The 17632-nt window shown below is 38.0% G+C and overlaps 1 protein-coding gene and 1 pseudogene across 1 annotated transcript in view; one reads left to right on the forward strand and one right to left on the reverse strand.

The window, feature by feature from the left end:
- APCDD1 (APC down-regulated 1) overlaps positions 1-2135 on the forward strand; it is a 31553-nt gene extending 29418 nt beyond the window's left edge. Inside the window, exon 5 of the mRNA XM_028523980.2 lies at positions 115-2135. Within this exon, the coding sequence (XP_028379781.1) occupies positions 115-566 (452 nt within the window). The 3' untranslated portion in view covers positions 567-2135. The remainder of the gene's footprint in view (positions 1-114) is intronic.
- A 10455-nt stretch (positions 2136-12590) lies between these two features.
- Positions 12591-13963, reverse strand: LOC114506022 (annotated as a pseudogene).
- Positions 13964-17632: the final 3669 nt, after the last annotated feature.

Here is a 17632-nt window from a genome sequence, read left to right on the forward strand (position 1 = left end):
GGTATTAGATCACAAGGCATTGTGGAGACAAGTGCTACCAGCAGGTGCTCGTGGACTTTCTGCACTGCACGCTCACTCCCTTAGAGTCACAGAACTGTCCTCTCTCCTTTGCAGTGAATCACATGAAGGTCACCCCCATGGACGCAGCCACAGCCTCACTCCTCAATGTCTTCAATGGGAATGAATGTGGGGCCGAGGGCTCCTGGCAGGTGGGTGTCCAGCAGGATGTGACCCATACCAATGGCTGTGTGGCACTGGGAATCAAACTACCTCACACGGAATACGAGATCTTCAAAATGGAACAGGACACCCGCGGCCACTATCTGTTGTTCAATGGCCAGAGACCCAGTGATGGATCCAGTCCAGACAGGCCTGAGAAGAGAGCCACATCCTACCAGATGCCCCTAGTCCAGTGTGCTTCCTCTGTACCCCGGCCTGAGGACTTCCCCGAGGACCACAGGGCTCAACTGTATGGGAGCCGGGCACCTAGGAGGAGCGCTTGTTCCTGGTTCTGTACTGCGTTCGCCTGCCTTTTGACTCTGCTACACTGGAATGTCCCCAGATAGAAATTTTTTTAAAGTTATATTTTTCCATCCAGGTTTCCTTACAATTTAAGTTTTTTTTTTTCCTTGTGAAGAGAGGACACTTCTTTTGTTACACTTGAGTGCCGGAGAACTGTCGGGCCCTTTTCCCCTCCATCTCGCCTCTCCCTCTCAGCCTGAGTCAGGAGCAGCACTATTTGAAGTTTCTGCTTTGAACTCTATCCAGTCGGATCCCTGGCCTGGGTGCCTTCACAATAGTAATTGCACTTTAAGACCGCAGAGTGTCTGGGGCTAGTGTGTTTGGTAAAGAGAGCAGGGTGAAAGCTAGGTTCTCTTTTCTTCCTCTTAATTATTGTTTCTGAGTTGGACTTAGAAGAAATGAATATCAAGCTACATCTTTTTTATTGTGGTTGCTTCCTGTCCCCCTTTGAAATTGTTTCCTCTCCGAGTTTTACAACCTGGAATCCAGTGCAGAGTTGCTTTGGGACTGCAATCAAGACACCTTTTATTAATAAAGAAGAGACTTGGGTGTAGATATGTACATAGAGAAAGACATACAATTTAGCTTAACCACCTTGACAGCCTTTATACAAAAAAGAAGAGAATCCAAACTTTCAAATGCTGAGTGGAAAAGTACCTGAAATTAAAGTTTCAGAGTAATTTAAACTATTGTTGTTTTAGCTTGTTGAGAAAAGATGATGGTTAGATGCTGTTTTTTGGGTGGTTGGGGAATGCATGCTGCTTTCCTACCTGCTGAGGAGACAAGGGCAGCTGAGCAAATATCAAAAGCAGTCCTGTTATCAGACAGACAGGAACATGGGATGGTGACAAGTATTAAATGCCACATGAATAGCAAAGTGCCCACTGGTTCCACAGTTTCCTCTTCTTAGGACACTTGTCTTGGCTCATGCTGTGTCTAGTCAGGAGTGAGCACATGGCACTTCACCGTGGCATCTCTGCCCTTGTCAGAGATGAATACTCATCACACTTCGGTGTTTAAGGGCCTGGCTGGTCAAAGAGTGTGCAGCGGGGGCTTCCAAGCTGGGTATTCCATTAGGCTCCTGACTTGTGTGAAACCCAGGCTTTGTATACAGTCCTTACCTTGGGACATGCCAGCTTGACTCAGTTTCTGTCCTGCCATTGCCTTGGCTCTGTCACTGCAGAGGGTCTCAGGGTCACCGTATGCAGACTCTGTGAGCTGCTTTCTCACAGACAAGGGGAGGGTGCATGAATCATGTCTGCCCATTACTCTGGATTATTATAAATGGTGCTATTTGAACACCAAGTGTTATTGCCAGTAAAGACTGATAGAGGAAAATAATGAGTAACTGAAAATCCTGAATGTAGCTAAAAGTGAACATGGAAACCATGATCAAGTCCAAGAGTCATGCTTGTATTTAAGAAATAAATTTATGAAATACTGTAGCATTCAATGTGGTGTTAAGTTATAAGGATGGCATGGAGTAGTGAAGTGCTATATGTTGAGATTATATTTTAAGTTGTGGTACATACTAAGTGGGTTTATTCAAATGAAAATACTAACTTAATATCTGCCAAGTTTCATAAACAAAGATGTCAAAATACTCCCAGAAAAAAAAATTTACCTGTGGATCCATTTAATTAATACTAATGCTATCTTTAAAAAATATAATAAAATTATGTGAAAAACTTTGTTCACTGCTAAAGAATACCTCAGGTGATTTACTATAAAAGTAGGAGATTTAGAGCCACTTAATTCATAGCTGCTCACCTTTATTTATTTATTCATACTTGTACAAACTACATTACATCTATTTGTACATATACATGTATATAGACATATATATGTATACCCAAACATATAGGTATTAACATGTATATATGTAACACACACATAGATATAATTTCGGGATGACATGAAATTCCCATGTTCATATCACTTCCTAATGCAGAGAATAACCAATATATTTATTCACAAATTAGTGACACAGTTAAATTTATACCTGATCCTTGTTTTTCACCCATATATATCACATCTTGCATATGTCAGTCATGTTAATGCCAATAAGTATTTCTAAATGTAAGGCCCCATGTATCCCATGAAGATCTTTCTAAGTGATTTCCCATCATCTTGAAGAAACATAGTGACCTATCTTTAAGAGTCATTCAGGTTTAAGATCAGAAATATTAACTTAAAAGCAAGATGCTATCTCTGAGGAAGGTGTGACTGAGTCTACAATATTCTATAGCAAGCTTAAATACTCCATAAAATGTAATCAGGTGCTGGCAAGCCTACCTCTAAATTAGTAGCAGGTAGTTCTACCTGGCAAATACTAGGTTTGGGTAATGTAGTAAGTAATTAAAGGTTGGCTATTCTAGACTCCACTGGCTTGCTGGGGTGGGACTTCTCTTCCTGGCCAGTAGTCTGATAATGGTCAGGGTCAGAAAGCTGTTCCTTGAGCAACAATAAAATTTGGGTGTGATCTAGGCTTCAAACTCTATAAACTCCAAGTTTACCCTGGATTCAAAAGGGAGCTTCCTAAAGTCCCAAGCCTAGCCAGTACAGAATAAAGGTAGTTAGTTCAGATACAGCAAATTGGGTGATGTGTTGTAGAATAATAATACTATGCATCATATCCAGCACCTGACTTCTGTGATGTTCAACCTAAACAGTCCATCACAGTGCTACAGTGCTGTGGCAGCCCACTAAGGCAATTCTGAGCATCCTACACAAAGGATGCCAAGTAGGGAGTTTGGCTGTCCAGGACATTTTTTTTTTAACATTTTTTATTTATTTATTTTTAGACAGAGGAGAAGGGAGGGACAAAGAGAAACATCAGTGTGGGGTTGCCTCTCATGAACCCTCTACTGGAGACCTGGCTCACAATCCAGGCATGTGCCCTAACTGGGAATCAAACTGGCTACCCTTTGGTTCACAGGCCAGCCCTCAGTCCACTGAGCCATACCAGCCAGGGCCCAGGACATCCTTGATAGGACCTCCTCACACACACCTTATGGGAAGTACTGGAATGTAAGGTTCTTGTGGTCCCTGGTTGAAGGGAAAGCTTTAAAACATAATACATTAGAGAGCCATTCTCTATTCTACCACCTCTTTAAAAAATCTTGCAAACAACAATGATGTTCATAGCAGTCCAAGAACATTAAAATATTTTATTTTAAAATAGTAAACCTAACCTCTATTATACTAGACATACTGGGTACCTGGCAATGGAATACACCAAAAGATAGCATCTAATTAGGCATTTCAGGATACTGTCCTCAAAGGAGAATGCTTAACATCCTGAGTTGGGGTTATGGGAGAAAAGGTGGTGGGTGGAGATAGAGGGAGAATGAGTCTAATCTGATAAAGAGAACTACTCTAACCCACACAGAATTATCTGGCCCTTTTGAAACATCAAACTTTCACGAGTCCAAATATCTTGCATAAGGATTCATCTTCATCAAGAACAAATAAAGGTAGTTTGTATAAATGTTCCCTGTAATTTCTAGCTTTATGAGAAAATGCATAAGCATTCTTACCTGTAAGAGAATCACATGTCCTAAAATACTAATTGAATTCTTCAAATCCCTGTGACAGTCCAAGAGTGGCTTAGAGGGTAAACAATCTCTGAATGTACAATAGGCCCCTAGTTTATTTATCACAACCTAATCTCCCTGGTGTTGAACAGGCCTATGTAACACTATCATGAGAAAAAATATTGGGGAAGTTATGGCCTCCAACTTCTCCATTGACTAAGATGTAGTGGAATCGACAATTTGTTCACACCCCTCCAGGGGAGACCTGACGCCAAGTTGTCTGCTGCCAAGAGTGTGTGACTGGACAAACACATCTTTACTCAGATTCAGTCCTACTAGAAAGTAGCTTTCCGGTTCTGACTGGTGGCCTCCCATTCTAAGAAGGCTGTGGTTTTCATGGTTTCATTTTGGTCTCTTAGTTTATGACACCTGTTTTACAACCACCTCCGTAGCCCCTATGCCCTTTGGAACAACACCATTTCCACTTCTTCATTTAATGAATCTCATGTAGCCATTGCATTGGAATTCAGAGACATGAGAGTTTGGGGAGAGTTTGTGAGCACAGAGAGCTGTACTTTGCATGCTTGGCTCTGTTGACCACCACACTAGCTCAATCTTCATCCTCCTGAACTGTAGGAATGACTGGCACTCTTGGCATCTAGGGAACTGCTCCAGCCTTTTTATTTCTCATGAGGTCCCTTTCTCTCAATTGATATTTTCCAAGAACTTTAGGCACTTGAAGCCCACTCTCTTCTGAGAAGGAAAAATACATAAGACAGTTGAGAGGCTATGACCTTCAGAAAATCAAGGTTATTGTATACAAATGAGGGCTACTGTGTATTAAGAAAACTCATTTACAGAATATCTTCCGGTCTCCTAAAGAAAATAATCCAGTTTCTCACAGGTTGGGCCCAGGACAATATACCTGCCCTGGAATCAGTTTATATATTTGAGATATCTGTTGCATGTTATGGTTTAATCCTCCAACTTATTTGGAAAGTAAAGCTATATTATATCTAGGTTCCAGCATTGCTTATGTGAAAGAAAATCGTTAATTAGCCTCATAGCATCCTTAACTCATAGCTCCTAAGTAAAGCACTAAAAAAAAAGTTCCTGAAAAGAACCTATGGTCTCCAAAGGGTCTCAGAGCAAAAGAGTATATCACATTATATTAGAAGCAAACAGCTTGGCAGGTAACCTCAGGTAGGAAACAATTCTGTGAAAGAGAAGTATAACAAGAACATAGCTCTCCTCCATTGCTTTGCAAAATAACTGGAAATAAAAGGTCCCTTAGTAACACATAATGCTAATTTGCCTTAAATTTTTTTGAAGTATCAAGCCTTATTGAAATGGATTCTCTTCCTAATATCAAATGGAGAGTACAACAATCCAAGTAGTTACAGTCTATTAAAAAGTAATAACATTCTTTATAGAGTTCTCTGCCTTTTATATAGGAAGAGAAACAATCAGTATCTAAATCTAGTATAGACCTTTATCCATTTTCAGTGCTTTTTCAGCACTTTATGAATATGAAGATGTTATTTTTTCAATATGTATATTTTGTCCATGTACAAATCATTTCTTCCCCACTCCATTATATCAGATTATATTGCCCAAGAAATTTGACTAGTGGTTAAATGTTTATTAAAATAAGACTAGTGATGAGAGTGCTAAATTCTTTGGAAGTTTCAACCAACTCTAGACAAAATCAAGAAGGTATTATTAATCTCATTTTATAAATGATAAGAGTGAAGCTTCCTGAGGTTAAGGATTAGGGAACCAAAGAGCTTTCATTGAGCTGTTCTTATTTTGCCCCAGAATTTCAGCCTGACCTTCTCAACAACAGCAGACATTTCTGGAATGCACACTAAGTACATGGCATCGTACTTAGTTCTTTACATACATTTTATTGTTTAATTTTTCACAACAATCTTGCATGGTATGATAGTTTTGAATTCTTACTGAAAAAAAATTAAGTTACGGTTTACAGAGTGCCCATTCTCATTCCCGACAGAGGAACACCTTCATCGCTGACCCCAAAAATGTGAAGACAGAAAAAGCTTATAAAGCAGATATCTCCTTCCTATCTGTGGAAGATGCAAAATAGAAACTAATGAGGCTTCAGTCTGTTCTTAAATTTCACAGTGGGAATCCCTAATCCCTGCACCCTTGATCAGGCTTAGGAAAGCCAAGAGAGCCTTCAGAAACCATCCTGGCAGAATAATGAGTGTCCTTTTTACAACAAGGGGATGATTTCAACTTCCAAACATTCTTGGGCCTGAGTTACCTCCTGTTCCACAGCCAGACCAAGAAGGATTCTTTCCAGATCTTTCCTGGTCCAAGGTCTCCAGTCCAGTGAGTGAAGGTGACTTCAAGTTAGATTCCTGAATACATTAGCACATCCTTGATATTTCAAGGTCAAGTAACAGATGTTTAAGCAGCTCAGGTCAAGCCGGAGAGTATTAAGTTCATTCAGTGAAACTCATTTAGTTCATTCATTGAAGCATGTTGTGTGTGTGGTGTGAAGGACCCTTTGGGTGGAGGTATATACACTGGTATCTGTATTCTTTCTGGCCACCAGTATACGTCAGTGAATTTTCATGCTAGTACTCTCCTTTCTTTTCCTTTTTTATTGTTCAATTACAATTGTCCCAATTTTTCCCACATTACTCTTCCCTGCCCACCTACCCCCTGCTCCCTCAGTCAATTGCCACCCTGTTGTCCATTACCGTGGATCCTTCATACATGTTCCTTAACTAGACACTTTCCTTTCTTTCCCCCATTATCCCTCTCTCCCCTCCCCTGTGGTAACTGTCAGTTTGTTCCTTATTTCCATGGCTCTGTTTCTATTTTGCTTATTTGTTTGTTTTGTTTATTAGGTTCCAATTATAGATAAGATCACAAGGTGTTTGCCCTGGCTTGTGTGGCTCAGTGGATTGAGGGCCGGCCTGCAAACCAAAGGGTCACTGGTTCAATTCACAGTCAGGGCACATGCCTGGGATGCAGGCCAGGCCCCCAGTAGGGGGCACTTGAGAAGCAACCACACACATGGTATTTGTCTTTTACCAACTGGCTTATTTCACTTACCATAATATTCTCCTTTCATCTTATCCCTGGGTTATCTACAGGGTGGGTCAAATTAGCTTTATAGTTGTTCATATGGAAAATAATACAATAATTAATAAATAATAATATAAGAATAAACTTTGTGTTTCATATATTCACAACTGCAAACCTACTTTTGCCCTGTCCTGTATTTGCCTTCATTCTCATGTCATCCCATAGATGACTTACATAGCTACTATGGCATTAAACTAATTAATACTCTTATTTTCAATATAAAAAGTTCAATGCCAAAGACACGCAGTGTGTTAAACAAATATGTTACATTTTTTTAATGGTAGTAAAAATATTTAGTATGAGTTCTACCCTTTTAATAACATTTTAGGTATACAATATAGTATTATTAACTATAGGCACAATGTTGTACGGCAGGTCTCTATAATTTATTCATTTTATATAACTGGGACTTTATGCCCATGAAACTACTTCCTGTTTCTCTCTCCTTGAAGCCCTTGGTGATCACCATTCTACTCTCTACTTCTATGAATTTGTCTTTTTTAGATATCACATGTAAATGGAATCACACACTATTTGTCCTTCTGTGACTAGCTTACTTCACTTAAATGTCCTTCTAATTCATCTATAATGTTGCATTCTGTAGGATTTCCTTATTTTTATAGGGTGAATAATATTCCATTGTATGTAATATATACCACATTTTGTTTTTCTATTCATCCACTGATGGACATTTATGTTGTTTCTTCATCTTTGCTATTGTGAATAATACTGAAATGAACATGAGAATATACTGATTTCAATTCTTTTGGATAAATACCCAGAAGTGAGATTGCTGGATCAGATGTCAATTCTATTTTTAATTTTTTGAGGAATGGCCATATTATTTTCTGTAGTGGTTGTATCATTTTACATTCTCAACAGTATATAATGGCTGTAATGCCTCTATACCCTCTCCAATACTTGCTATTATTTGTTTTTTTGTAATGGCCATTATAGTAGGTATAAAGTAATATCTCATTGTCATCTTGATTTGCATTTGCCTGATGATTTAGGCATGTCTTCTCTGGAGAAATGCCTATTTGAATACATTACTTGTTTTTTTTTTTTTTAATTAATGCATTTTTGGCCCTGGCTGGCGTAGCTCAGTGGATTGAGTGTGGGCTGTGAACCAAAGTGTCACAGGTTCAATTCCCAGTCAGGGTACGTGCCTGGGTTGTAGCCATGACCCCCAGCAATCGCACATTGAAGTTTCTCTCTCTCTCTCCCACCCTTCCCTCTCTAAAAATAAATAAAATCTTTTTAAAAAAAGAAAAAAAGAAATACTCCCCTCTTAAAAAAAACATTACCCTTAAAAAATTAATGCTTTTTAAAGAAGAGGAGTTTAAGGTTCACAGGAAAACTGAGTGGCAGGTACAGAGATTTTCCATATGCCTCCTACCTCACACATAAATAGCTTCCCCCATTATCAACATCCACCACCAGAATGATACATTTGTTACAAATGATGAACCTCTGTTGAGACATCATAATTACCCAAAGTCCATATTTACATTATGGTTCACTCTCGGTGTTGTATACTTTATGAGTTTAGACAAGTACCCATAATTATGCCATTATGCAGAGTATTTGTACAAGCTTAAAAATCCTTTTGTTCTGCCTGTTTATCTCCCCATCACCTGCCAACAGATGGCAACCATGGACCTTTTTACTGTCTTCATACTGTTTCATTTTCCAGAATGTCATATAGTTAGAATCACACAGATTGGCATCTTTCACCTACTAATATGCATTTAACTTTCCTTCATTTTTCATGGTTTGATAGATCATTTCATTTTAGTGATGAATAATATTTCATTATCTAGATGTACTACAGTTATTTATCCATTCATTTACTGAAAGATATCTTGGTTGCTTGCAAATTTTTGGTAATTATGAATAAAACTATCATAAACATCCATGTGCAGGTTTTGTGGGGATATGTTTTCAGCTCTTATGGGTATACATCAAGAACTATGACTGCTGGATGATATGGTAAAAGTATGTTGAGCTTTGTGAAAAACTGCCCAACTGTCTTGCAGAGTGGCTGTACCTTTTAGCATTTCACAAGCAATGAGTGCGAGTTCCTGTTGCCCCACGTCTTCACTAGCATTTGGTGTGATCGGTGGTCCCGATATTGACCCTTCTAATTGGTTGGTCACATGGTACCTCATTTTAATTTGCATTTCCCTGGTAACATATGATGTGAGGCATCATTCCGTATGATTATTTACCATGTGTATATCTTTGATGAAATGTTTGTTAAGGTCTTTAGCCTATTTTTAATTGCGTTGTTTGTTTTCTTATTATTAAGTTTTAAGAGTTCTTTGTATATTTTGGATGGCAGTCTTTTATAGACGTGTCTTTCACAAACATTTGCTCCCAATCTGCAGTTTGTTTTCTCATTCCCTTGACATTCCCTGTGACATTGTCACAGAGCAAAAGCTTTTAATTTTACTGAAATCTAGCTTATCAATTATTTCTTTCATAGATCATGTCTTTGGTTTATATCTGAAATGTCATCACCATACCCAGCATCATCTAGGTTTTTTCTATGTTATCCTCTAAGAGGTTCATCATTTTGTGTTTTACGTGATTCATTCTGAGTTAATTTTTGTAAAGGGTGAAATATCAGCATCTAGATTCACTTTTTTGCCCATGGATATCCAGTTGTTTCAGCACCACTTGTTGCTGCCCCATTGTATTGCCCTTAATCCTCTGTCAAAGATCAGTTGAGTGTGTGTATGTATATATATAATGTCAGTCTATTTATTGGATGTCTATTCTTCTCCCTTCCTCTATTTGTCTCTTATTTTCTCCTATGCCACACTGTCCTGATTACTGTAGTTTTAAAGTAAGTCTTGCAGTTGGGTAGTGTCAGTCCCTCAACTTCGTTCCCCTTCAATATTGTGTTGACTATTCTTGATCTTGTGGCACTTCATATAAATTTTAGAATTAGTTTGTTGAGATATACAAAATAACCTGCTAGAATTTTTATTGGAATTACATTGAATCTATAGATCAAGATGGGAAGGACTGACATTGGCAATATTGAGTCTTCCTATCCACAAATATAGAATATCTCTCCATTTATTTAGTCATTTTAAAATTAGTTTATTTTATAGTTTTTCTCATATAAGTCTTATACATATTTTATTAGATTTAAAGCTCAGTATTTAATTTTTAGGGTGCTGATATAAATGACATTTTGGTTTTTTTTTGTTTTGAGAGTACATTTATCAATGGGGACAGTGAAACAAGGAAGGGCTTAGGATAGAAGAAGCAAATGGAGAGAGCCTACTTGGGGCTGCTTTGGCTCACTGAGAAATAAAAGTGACTGACAGAAGTCAGCCAATGCAGGGCTGATTCTTTAGTAAGCCAATAGCAGCCATGCATGGGCTTACTGAAGAGTCACGGAAAAGGAGGCCTGGGGACAAGGTTAGAGGGTTAGCCCAGAACAAGCTGCCACAGCCCTTTATTTCCCTGGTTGAAAGTCCCATGGGGATCCTTAGAGTTTAGGAGATGTACACCTGATAGGGAAGAAAGGCATGGGCATGCTGCTGGGAGGGAAAGTGACTGTATTTTAATTTCAAATTTCACTTGTTCATTGCTGTTATATAGAAAAGTAATTGACTGTTGTATACTAACCTTGTAATCCTGAGATCTTGCAATAATTGCTTATTAGTTCCAAGGGTTTTATTGTTGGTTCTTTCAGAGTGTCTACTGAGATGATCATGTTATCTGTGAACAAATACAGTTTTATGTCTTTATTCCCAATCTGTATACATTTTATTTCTTTTTTCTGCCTTATTGCATTTGCTAGAACTTCTAGTATGACGTTGAAAAGGAATGGTGAGAGGGGATTTCCTTACTTTGTACTTGATTTTAGTGGAGCATCAGCCCACTAAGTGGTTTCTTACCATTTCATTTGATGTTAGCTGTAGGGTTTTTGTAATCTTTATCAAGTCTTTTATTCCTACTTTCCTTAGAGTTTTTAATCATGGATGGATATTGACAAATGTTTTTTCTGCATCAATTTCTACGATCATGTACTTTTTATTTTTTTAGCCTATTGATGTTATAGATTACATTACTTGATTTTTAAATGTTGGACCAGTCTTGCACAACTAGAATAAATCCCACTTAGTCATGGTGTCAATTCTTTTTATCTTTGCCCATTTCTTTTTGAGTTGTATAGCCCTTTATTAGCAACTAAAGTGAAGATATGTTATGTAACACAGGTAGTAATAACTATAACTGGATATTTTATTCTAGATCATTTATAAATGCAATTATTTTATAAAAAGATTCCACCTTTTTTGTTTGGGTACAATTTGCAAAACTATAGCAGAATGTATGCGCATTAAGTCTGCAAAGGGTACAAATTTAGGTTATGGTAAATGCTTTACAAGTTACTTTAAAAAAACTGCCACAATTGGGCCTTTAAGTGCCATTATTCTCTTTTAATCAAAATATTTGATGCCAACCTTCCTTCTACTGCCCTAAACTATAAATTTTTTAATGAGTTGTAATTAAGGAAATGCTGTACCTACTAGAAGACAAGAAAGTTCTATAAGTTTAAGGTTTCAGAATTCCCTCAAACCAGTATTACCAGTATCTTGGTGAGAGCAAGGCTGGGACCTGGAACAGAGTATAAGTATGTCGAGGTGGCATCCTTGAGAATTCAGTGCCTCAGAGGACCATAAGTACTCCAGCTGTAATAGGGTACAGAGCAAGGATTGCTCAGGAAAATGAGAGAAAACCCCCACAGCCCATGGTTTGGAAGATGTGGGAAACAGATGATAGGATTAAAGTACTTTGCATTACAATGACAACTTTTTAAAAATTATATTTTATTGATTATGCTATAATAGTTTTCCTGACTTTTTCCACCTGTCTTTAGCTAGTTTAATAGCTGTGCTACCACCTCAGGGCAAGGTGGGTGTGACTTTCAGGATATATTCTGACTTATGATGTAGCAAGGGGTATGGTCCCTCTGGATCACTGAATCACTCTTTCCCTGGCTGGGGATGGCAGATGAATAAGTGTAGACAGTATAAGAAAACTAGAAAATGTATTCATTGTGGAAGGAGTTGGAGATGAGGTCACATAGGAGGCTCCAGGTCAGGATGTAAACTAGGGGTGAATGTGAAGGTGAATGAGGAGGAAGAGCCAGGATGTAGCTTGTAGTGAGGGAAATTCTGCCATGCTGCTGGTAGTGAGATAAGAGCCTTGTGGGCTGTAGGAGCCAGTCTGCCATGGCCTAGTAAGGGAAAGAATGGCATGTTGCTGCTCTGATTGTGCCCACTCTAGTTGATTCCAAAGCCATCAAGGATCCTGCCTTGCAAGACACTTACCTGCTGCCTTGCAGACCTGGACTTTACCTGGACAGTTGGGACTTGTGCCTCTCCTGTACTTCACCATGATCCAATGTAACACGGCACATGCTTTCTTGGACTAGTACACAGAAGCTAATGACAACATACCCCAAATCCTGAGGAAGAAAGCTGGTGCATGAGGATGGTGACTTTGGTACCTTCCAGAGAGACTAGAGAACTGTTTGCTCAGCCAGCTTAAGATAAGGAAAGGAGGAAATATTTGGTTTGGTTTTGGCTCATAGCCTTTTGGAAAATAAGAGAAGTACTGGGTCTCAAGGGAAAGGAGGGCTCTGAGCACAAGTGTTCTGAGCCCCTCTCCCCAAGGCTGGAATATTGTAAATAAAGACCTGTCTCTTCCAGCATTAATGGCTGGGTCATTCACTGAAGCACCACGTGGACAGGACTATTTGCTCCTTTACATGGCTGCAAAACTCACTGAACTGTCTTGCCAGTTTTTGCACTGGCTTGCGTGGTATAACTCAAAAAGAAAAAAGTCATCTTCGTTCTTCTAGAGCTCCATGACAGCATTTAGTAACATGCTGGGATGTCTTCCACATACAATATTACAGTATTTTTTTAAGTAATTGTTAAAAGATGCAGGTCATTCTATAATACTCATATCCAATACTCACAGATGTTCAATGGATCTATAAATCTCCCCCTGAAATTTATCATAGTAACTGTAACAGAATCTTTGACCTTTCCATGGCTTTAGTTGTGTATAAGGCAAATGCATTCCAATGCTGTTTGCAAAGATTTATGTTTAAACATTCCTGTCTTCCATAGTTCTCCATAAATCTTTCCATCAACACAAGGTCATAAGTTGGTGGTCTATACATATCCACATTGGAAAGTGCACATCCAGAGAGGGACACATGATGTGAAGGCCCAAGGAAGAAAATTCTCCAGGTAGTAGATAGATCTACTTGTTTGTAAGCTTAAGCAGCACAAAACCCATAGCATGTACATTCTACATGGGTTGTAACAATGACTCTAACAGGTTTTTTTGGAGGCTGTACTTGAGAAAGCCCTGCAGTCCTGAGGCTGTGTACCAGCAGCTGCTGACTGGCTTCCCAGTAGCAGATAAGCAGGTGCACATCTTGGTGCCTGTATCACCCTCCCAAGGTGTAAAGATATGGCTACTACAGCTGAGGAGACACCACAGGAAGAGGAGGAGGCAGCAACAGCAGCAACAATTACCACAAACTCCGGTGACCAACAGAAGATGAGGACCATGGGAGCTTCACTGAAGCCATGGCCCTGCCCCAGACTTGCTGCTGCTTCCCAGCCTGAGCAGGTTCCATGGAGGTGCTCCCACAGTCCCCTCCCCATCTAGTGGCCTGGAGGAGCCACTGCCAGTGACCCCACCCCCTTGATTCTGTGTCTGCCCCTCTCCCCACCCACTGTGGGACTCCTTCCCTTTTTAAGTCAGATTATTATTATTTTTTGTTACTGGGTTGTACAAGTTCTTTATATTTTTTTTAATATTTAATTCCTTGTCAGGTATAGGGTTTGCAAATATTTTCTACAATTTCATAGGTTGCCTTTTTACATTAGGAGTAAACTAAGAAGGTGAAAAACTTGTGCACTGAAAATTGTAAAACACTGATGAAAGAAACTAAAGCAGACACAAATTAATGCGAGGAGATCCCATGTTCATGGATTAGAAGAATTAATATTGTTAAAATGCCCATATGATGCAGAGAGATGCACAGATTCAATGTAATCCTATCAAAATGTCAATGGCATATTTTGCAGAAAGAGAAAAAACAACCCTAAAATGTATGTGGAACCACAAAGGACCCCAGATAACTAAAGCTAACTCGAGAAAGAAGAAAAAAGCTGGAGGCATGATACTTTCTGACTTCAAAATATATTGCAAAGCCAAAGTAATTAAAATAGGATGTTATAGACCAGTAAAACAGCCTAGCATAAAGACAGATGCGTGGACCAATGGAACAGAGTTAAAGAGTCCAGAAATAAACTTATACAATCAACTGTCCTCTGACAAGGGTGCCAAAATGCGTAAGGATAGTCTCTTCACCTAATGGTGTTGGGAAAACAGGATATCCAGATAAAAAAGAATAAAATTTGACCTTTAAACTATGCACAAAAGTCAAATCAAAATGGATTAAAGGTGTGTACGTGAAGACCTGAAACTGTAAAATTCCTACCAAAAAAAACATAGGGTAAAGCTTCATGACATTAGTCTTGGTAATGATGTCTTGGATAAGATTCCAAAAGCAAAGGCAACAAAAGCAAAGCTAAACAACTGGGACTGTATTAAAACAAAAAAGCTTCTGCACAGCCAAGGGAACAATTAATACTGTGAAAAAGCTACCTATGGAGTGGAAGAACACATTGCAAACCATATCTAATAAAAGGTTAATATTTAATGGATATATAAGAAACGCTTTTGGGGGGAACAAAATCCCCCAAAAGCCTTGATTTAAACAATGGGCAAAGAACTTGAATAGACCTTTTAAAAAATTACATTTTATGTTGTATCTTCCTAGAATATATATATCCCCCTCCCCCATGAGAACAACTGAATGATGTCACAGATGGATTGTATAAATATGGAAGTTGAGGCTTCACAGAAGAATTGATCAAACATGAGAAATAGCTCTGATTTCCAAATATAAATAATTTCAATAGCCAAGAAAACAAAGTCCCTGGTACAATAAAATGCATTCTCAAAGAATCTTCTTTGAGTGTGTTCCAGCACAAATGTCTAGCTGCAGTATTCACTGCAAACTCTAGCCAACCTCTGCATTTCCTTATTAGCTTGAAACTAAATGGCAGGAAACACCCAGGGCACCAATAATACTTCAAAATCTTGTGCCAGTTTCAAACTGAGTAGACTGTACTGTGGGGCTAGTTTATATATACTTTGAAAAATTCCATTGAAATGAGAGATAATGAACTTGAAAGGCAAGCCCTTTTCTGAATCAATAAATAAAACATCAAAGTGATTATTGAGCCAAAGATCCAAAGAGTTCATGTGCAATTTTCAGCATAATAAAGCAGTGAATATGAATTTCAATGAGCAGCCTGATTTTAAAAAGAAAAAAAACCCCACTACTTTCTATTTGTGGAGCAACCATTCTCCTAGGGAATGATGTAGGCATTATCACCACTGTACTGTGCCCAGTTGTTCACTTGTGCCTGGTTTCTGAATACTTTTTAGACAACAGAGAACCAATAAGTTTATTTTTCACTTGTAATTCACTTGAAGAACACCAAAATGTTGGAGAGAATGGTGGTGCTAAAAATAATTTTAAAGTAATCAGAAGTCTGAAGCTTGAAGTTCTTGCGACAATACATACATTTAAGGGAGAGAATGTCAAACCTCTAACCTTTACCTGACCCATCTAATGATTTGTAAGAAATCCAGAAAGACACAGATCTTGTTCTGGAAACTGCTTTCTCATTTATTTTGCTGTTTCTCTGAGTAGGTTGGGCAGAACCATTATTTCCTACAGCCTTTCCAGGAGTGCCTCGTACTCCATGCTTTAACTTTCTAAGACATGCAGTGGAAAGAGTGTGGGTGTTGGAGCCAAACAGACCTGTTGTAATTATAGAAATAATTTCAAAGCTGATTTTTTAAAAAAAAAATTAATAAACAAAATAATTACTAAAATTTTTAAAAATAACATTGTTTTCTCCATGATACCCAAGTTGAATGTGTTGGAAAGATAATATAAAAAGTGACTGAAAATGTTGCTGCTGAGTAAAATATAAATAAGAGAGGTATAAGTTATTGGGTTAGGAAAGGGGACAAAAATATGGAAGGAATCTGAGCTCTAACAATCTCACAAGCATCTCTAGCTCTTCCTTCTAATTGAAGAAACAAAAACTGAAAATTGTAGGCCAAGCTTTACAAAAGAAATGTATTTAAAAAAATTAGTGAACCAGTGAGAAAAAAATGTCCCTGATGAAAAGATCGAGGAGTAAATATATGGTTATATGTTTTTAATTAAAATAAAATACTCAAATTCAAAAATCTTCTCTAAGACAACAGTCCTTAAGTTTAGTATCTATGCTTTCTTCTGTGTAATTTATTGTTTCAGATCTTATATTTAGGTCTTTGATCCATTTAGAATTAATTTTTGTACATAGGTGGTAAAAGGGGCCATATATATGGTGACAGAAGATGATTTGATTTGATTTTAAGGGATGGGCCCACAATATACAGGTCATGTATCATAGAAATGTACTATATAATCTTATTAACTAAGGTCACCCTAGTAAATTTAATTAAAAAAATAAAATATTCAGGGTACATTTGGATCATCATTTATGATGTTCTAACTTTAACTCATGGTATTAGTTGAACAGCTATCATTCCTTGAGGTATGTGGTACCATGTCATACCCACCTTGCAAAATTGTAAAGATTAGAAATGATGAATGCATATGGTTCCAAGTAGTTGCTCAAGAAATACAAGTTATTAGAGGGTGGTCATGTTACTTATTATTGTGCACTATGGGGCTTTGATGCATCTTTGGAGCCTCCCTCCTTCATGAGACATTTTACTTTAAGGACTATTATACATATGACATTGCAAGTGGCACTGGGAAAATTACAAAGAGATTAATGCACTGACTCCAGCTTCCAGGAGTTTGCAATTGAATATTAATAAGTAATAGAAATAATGATCATTTAAAGTAAGGTGCTTTCTGTGCATTTCGATAGTTATTCACTTTCAGAAAAACTTCACACACAGGGTTTAAAGTCACATAACCTAAAATTCACCATTTTAACCACTTCAAAGTATACAGTTCAGGAGCAATCGGGACATTCATGATGTTATGCAAACATAAACACTATCTGGTTCGACATTTCCATCACCCCAAAAGGAGACAAATACCCTTTAAGCAGTTACTCCTGTAACCTAGGAAATCACTATTCTGCTTTCTGTTCTCTATGGATTTGTCTATTCTGGATATTTTACTTAAATGGTATCGTACAGTATATTTCTTTTTTTCTGCCTGGCTTCTTCAGTTACCATGTTTTCTAGGTTCTTCAATGCTGTAGTATTTATCAGTATGTCATTACTCATACTTCTTATGGATG

The sequence above is a fragment of the Phyllostomus discolor genome, chromosome 9, assembly GCF_004126475.2.
Source record: "Phyllostomus discolor isolate MPI-MPIP mPhyDis1 chromosome 9, mPhyDis1.pri.v3, whole genome shotgun sequence".
In the NCBI taxonomy this organism is placed as follows: domain Eukaryota; kingdom Metazoa; phylum Chordata; class Mammalia; order Chiroptera; family Phyllostomidae; genus Phyllostomus; species Phyllostomus discolor.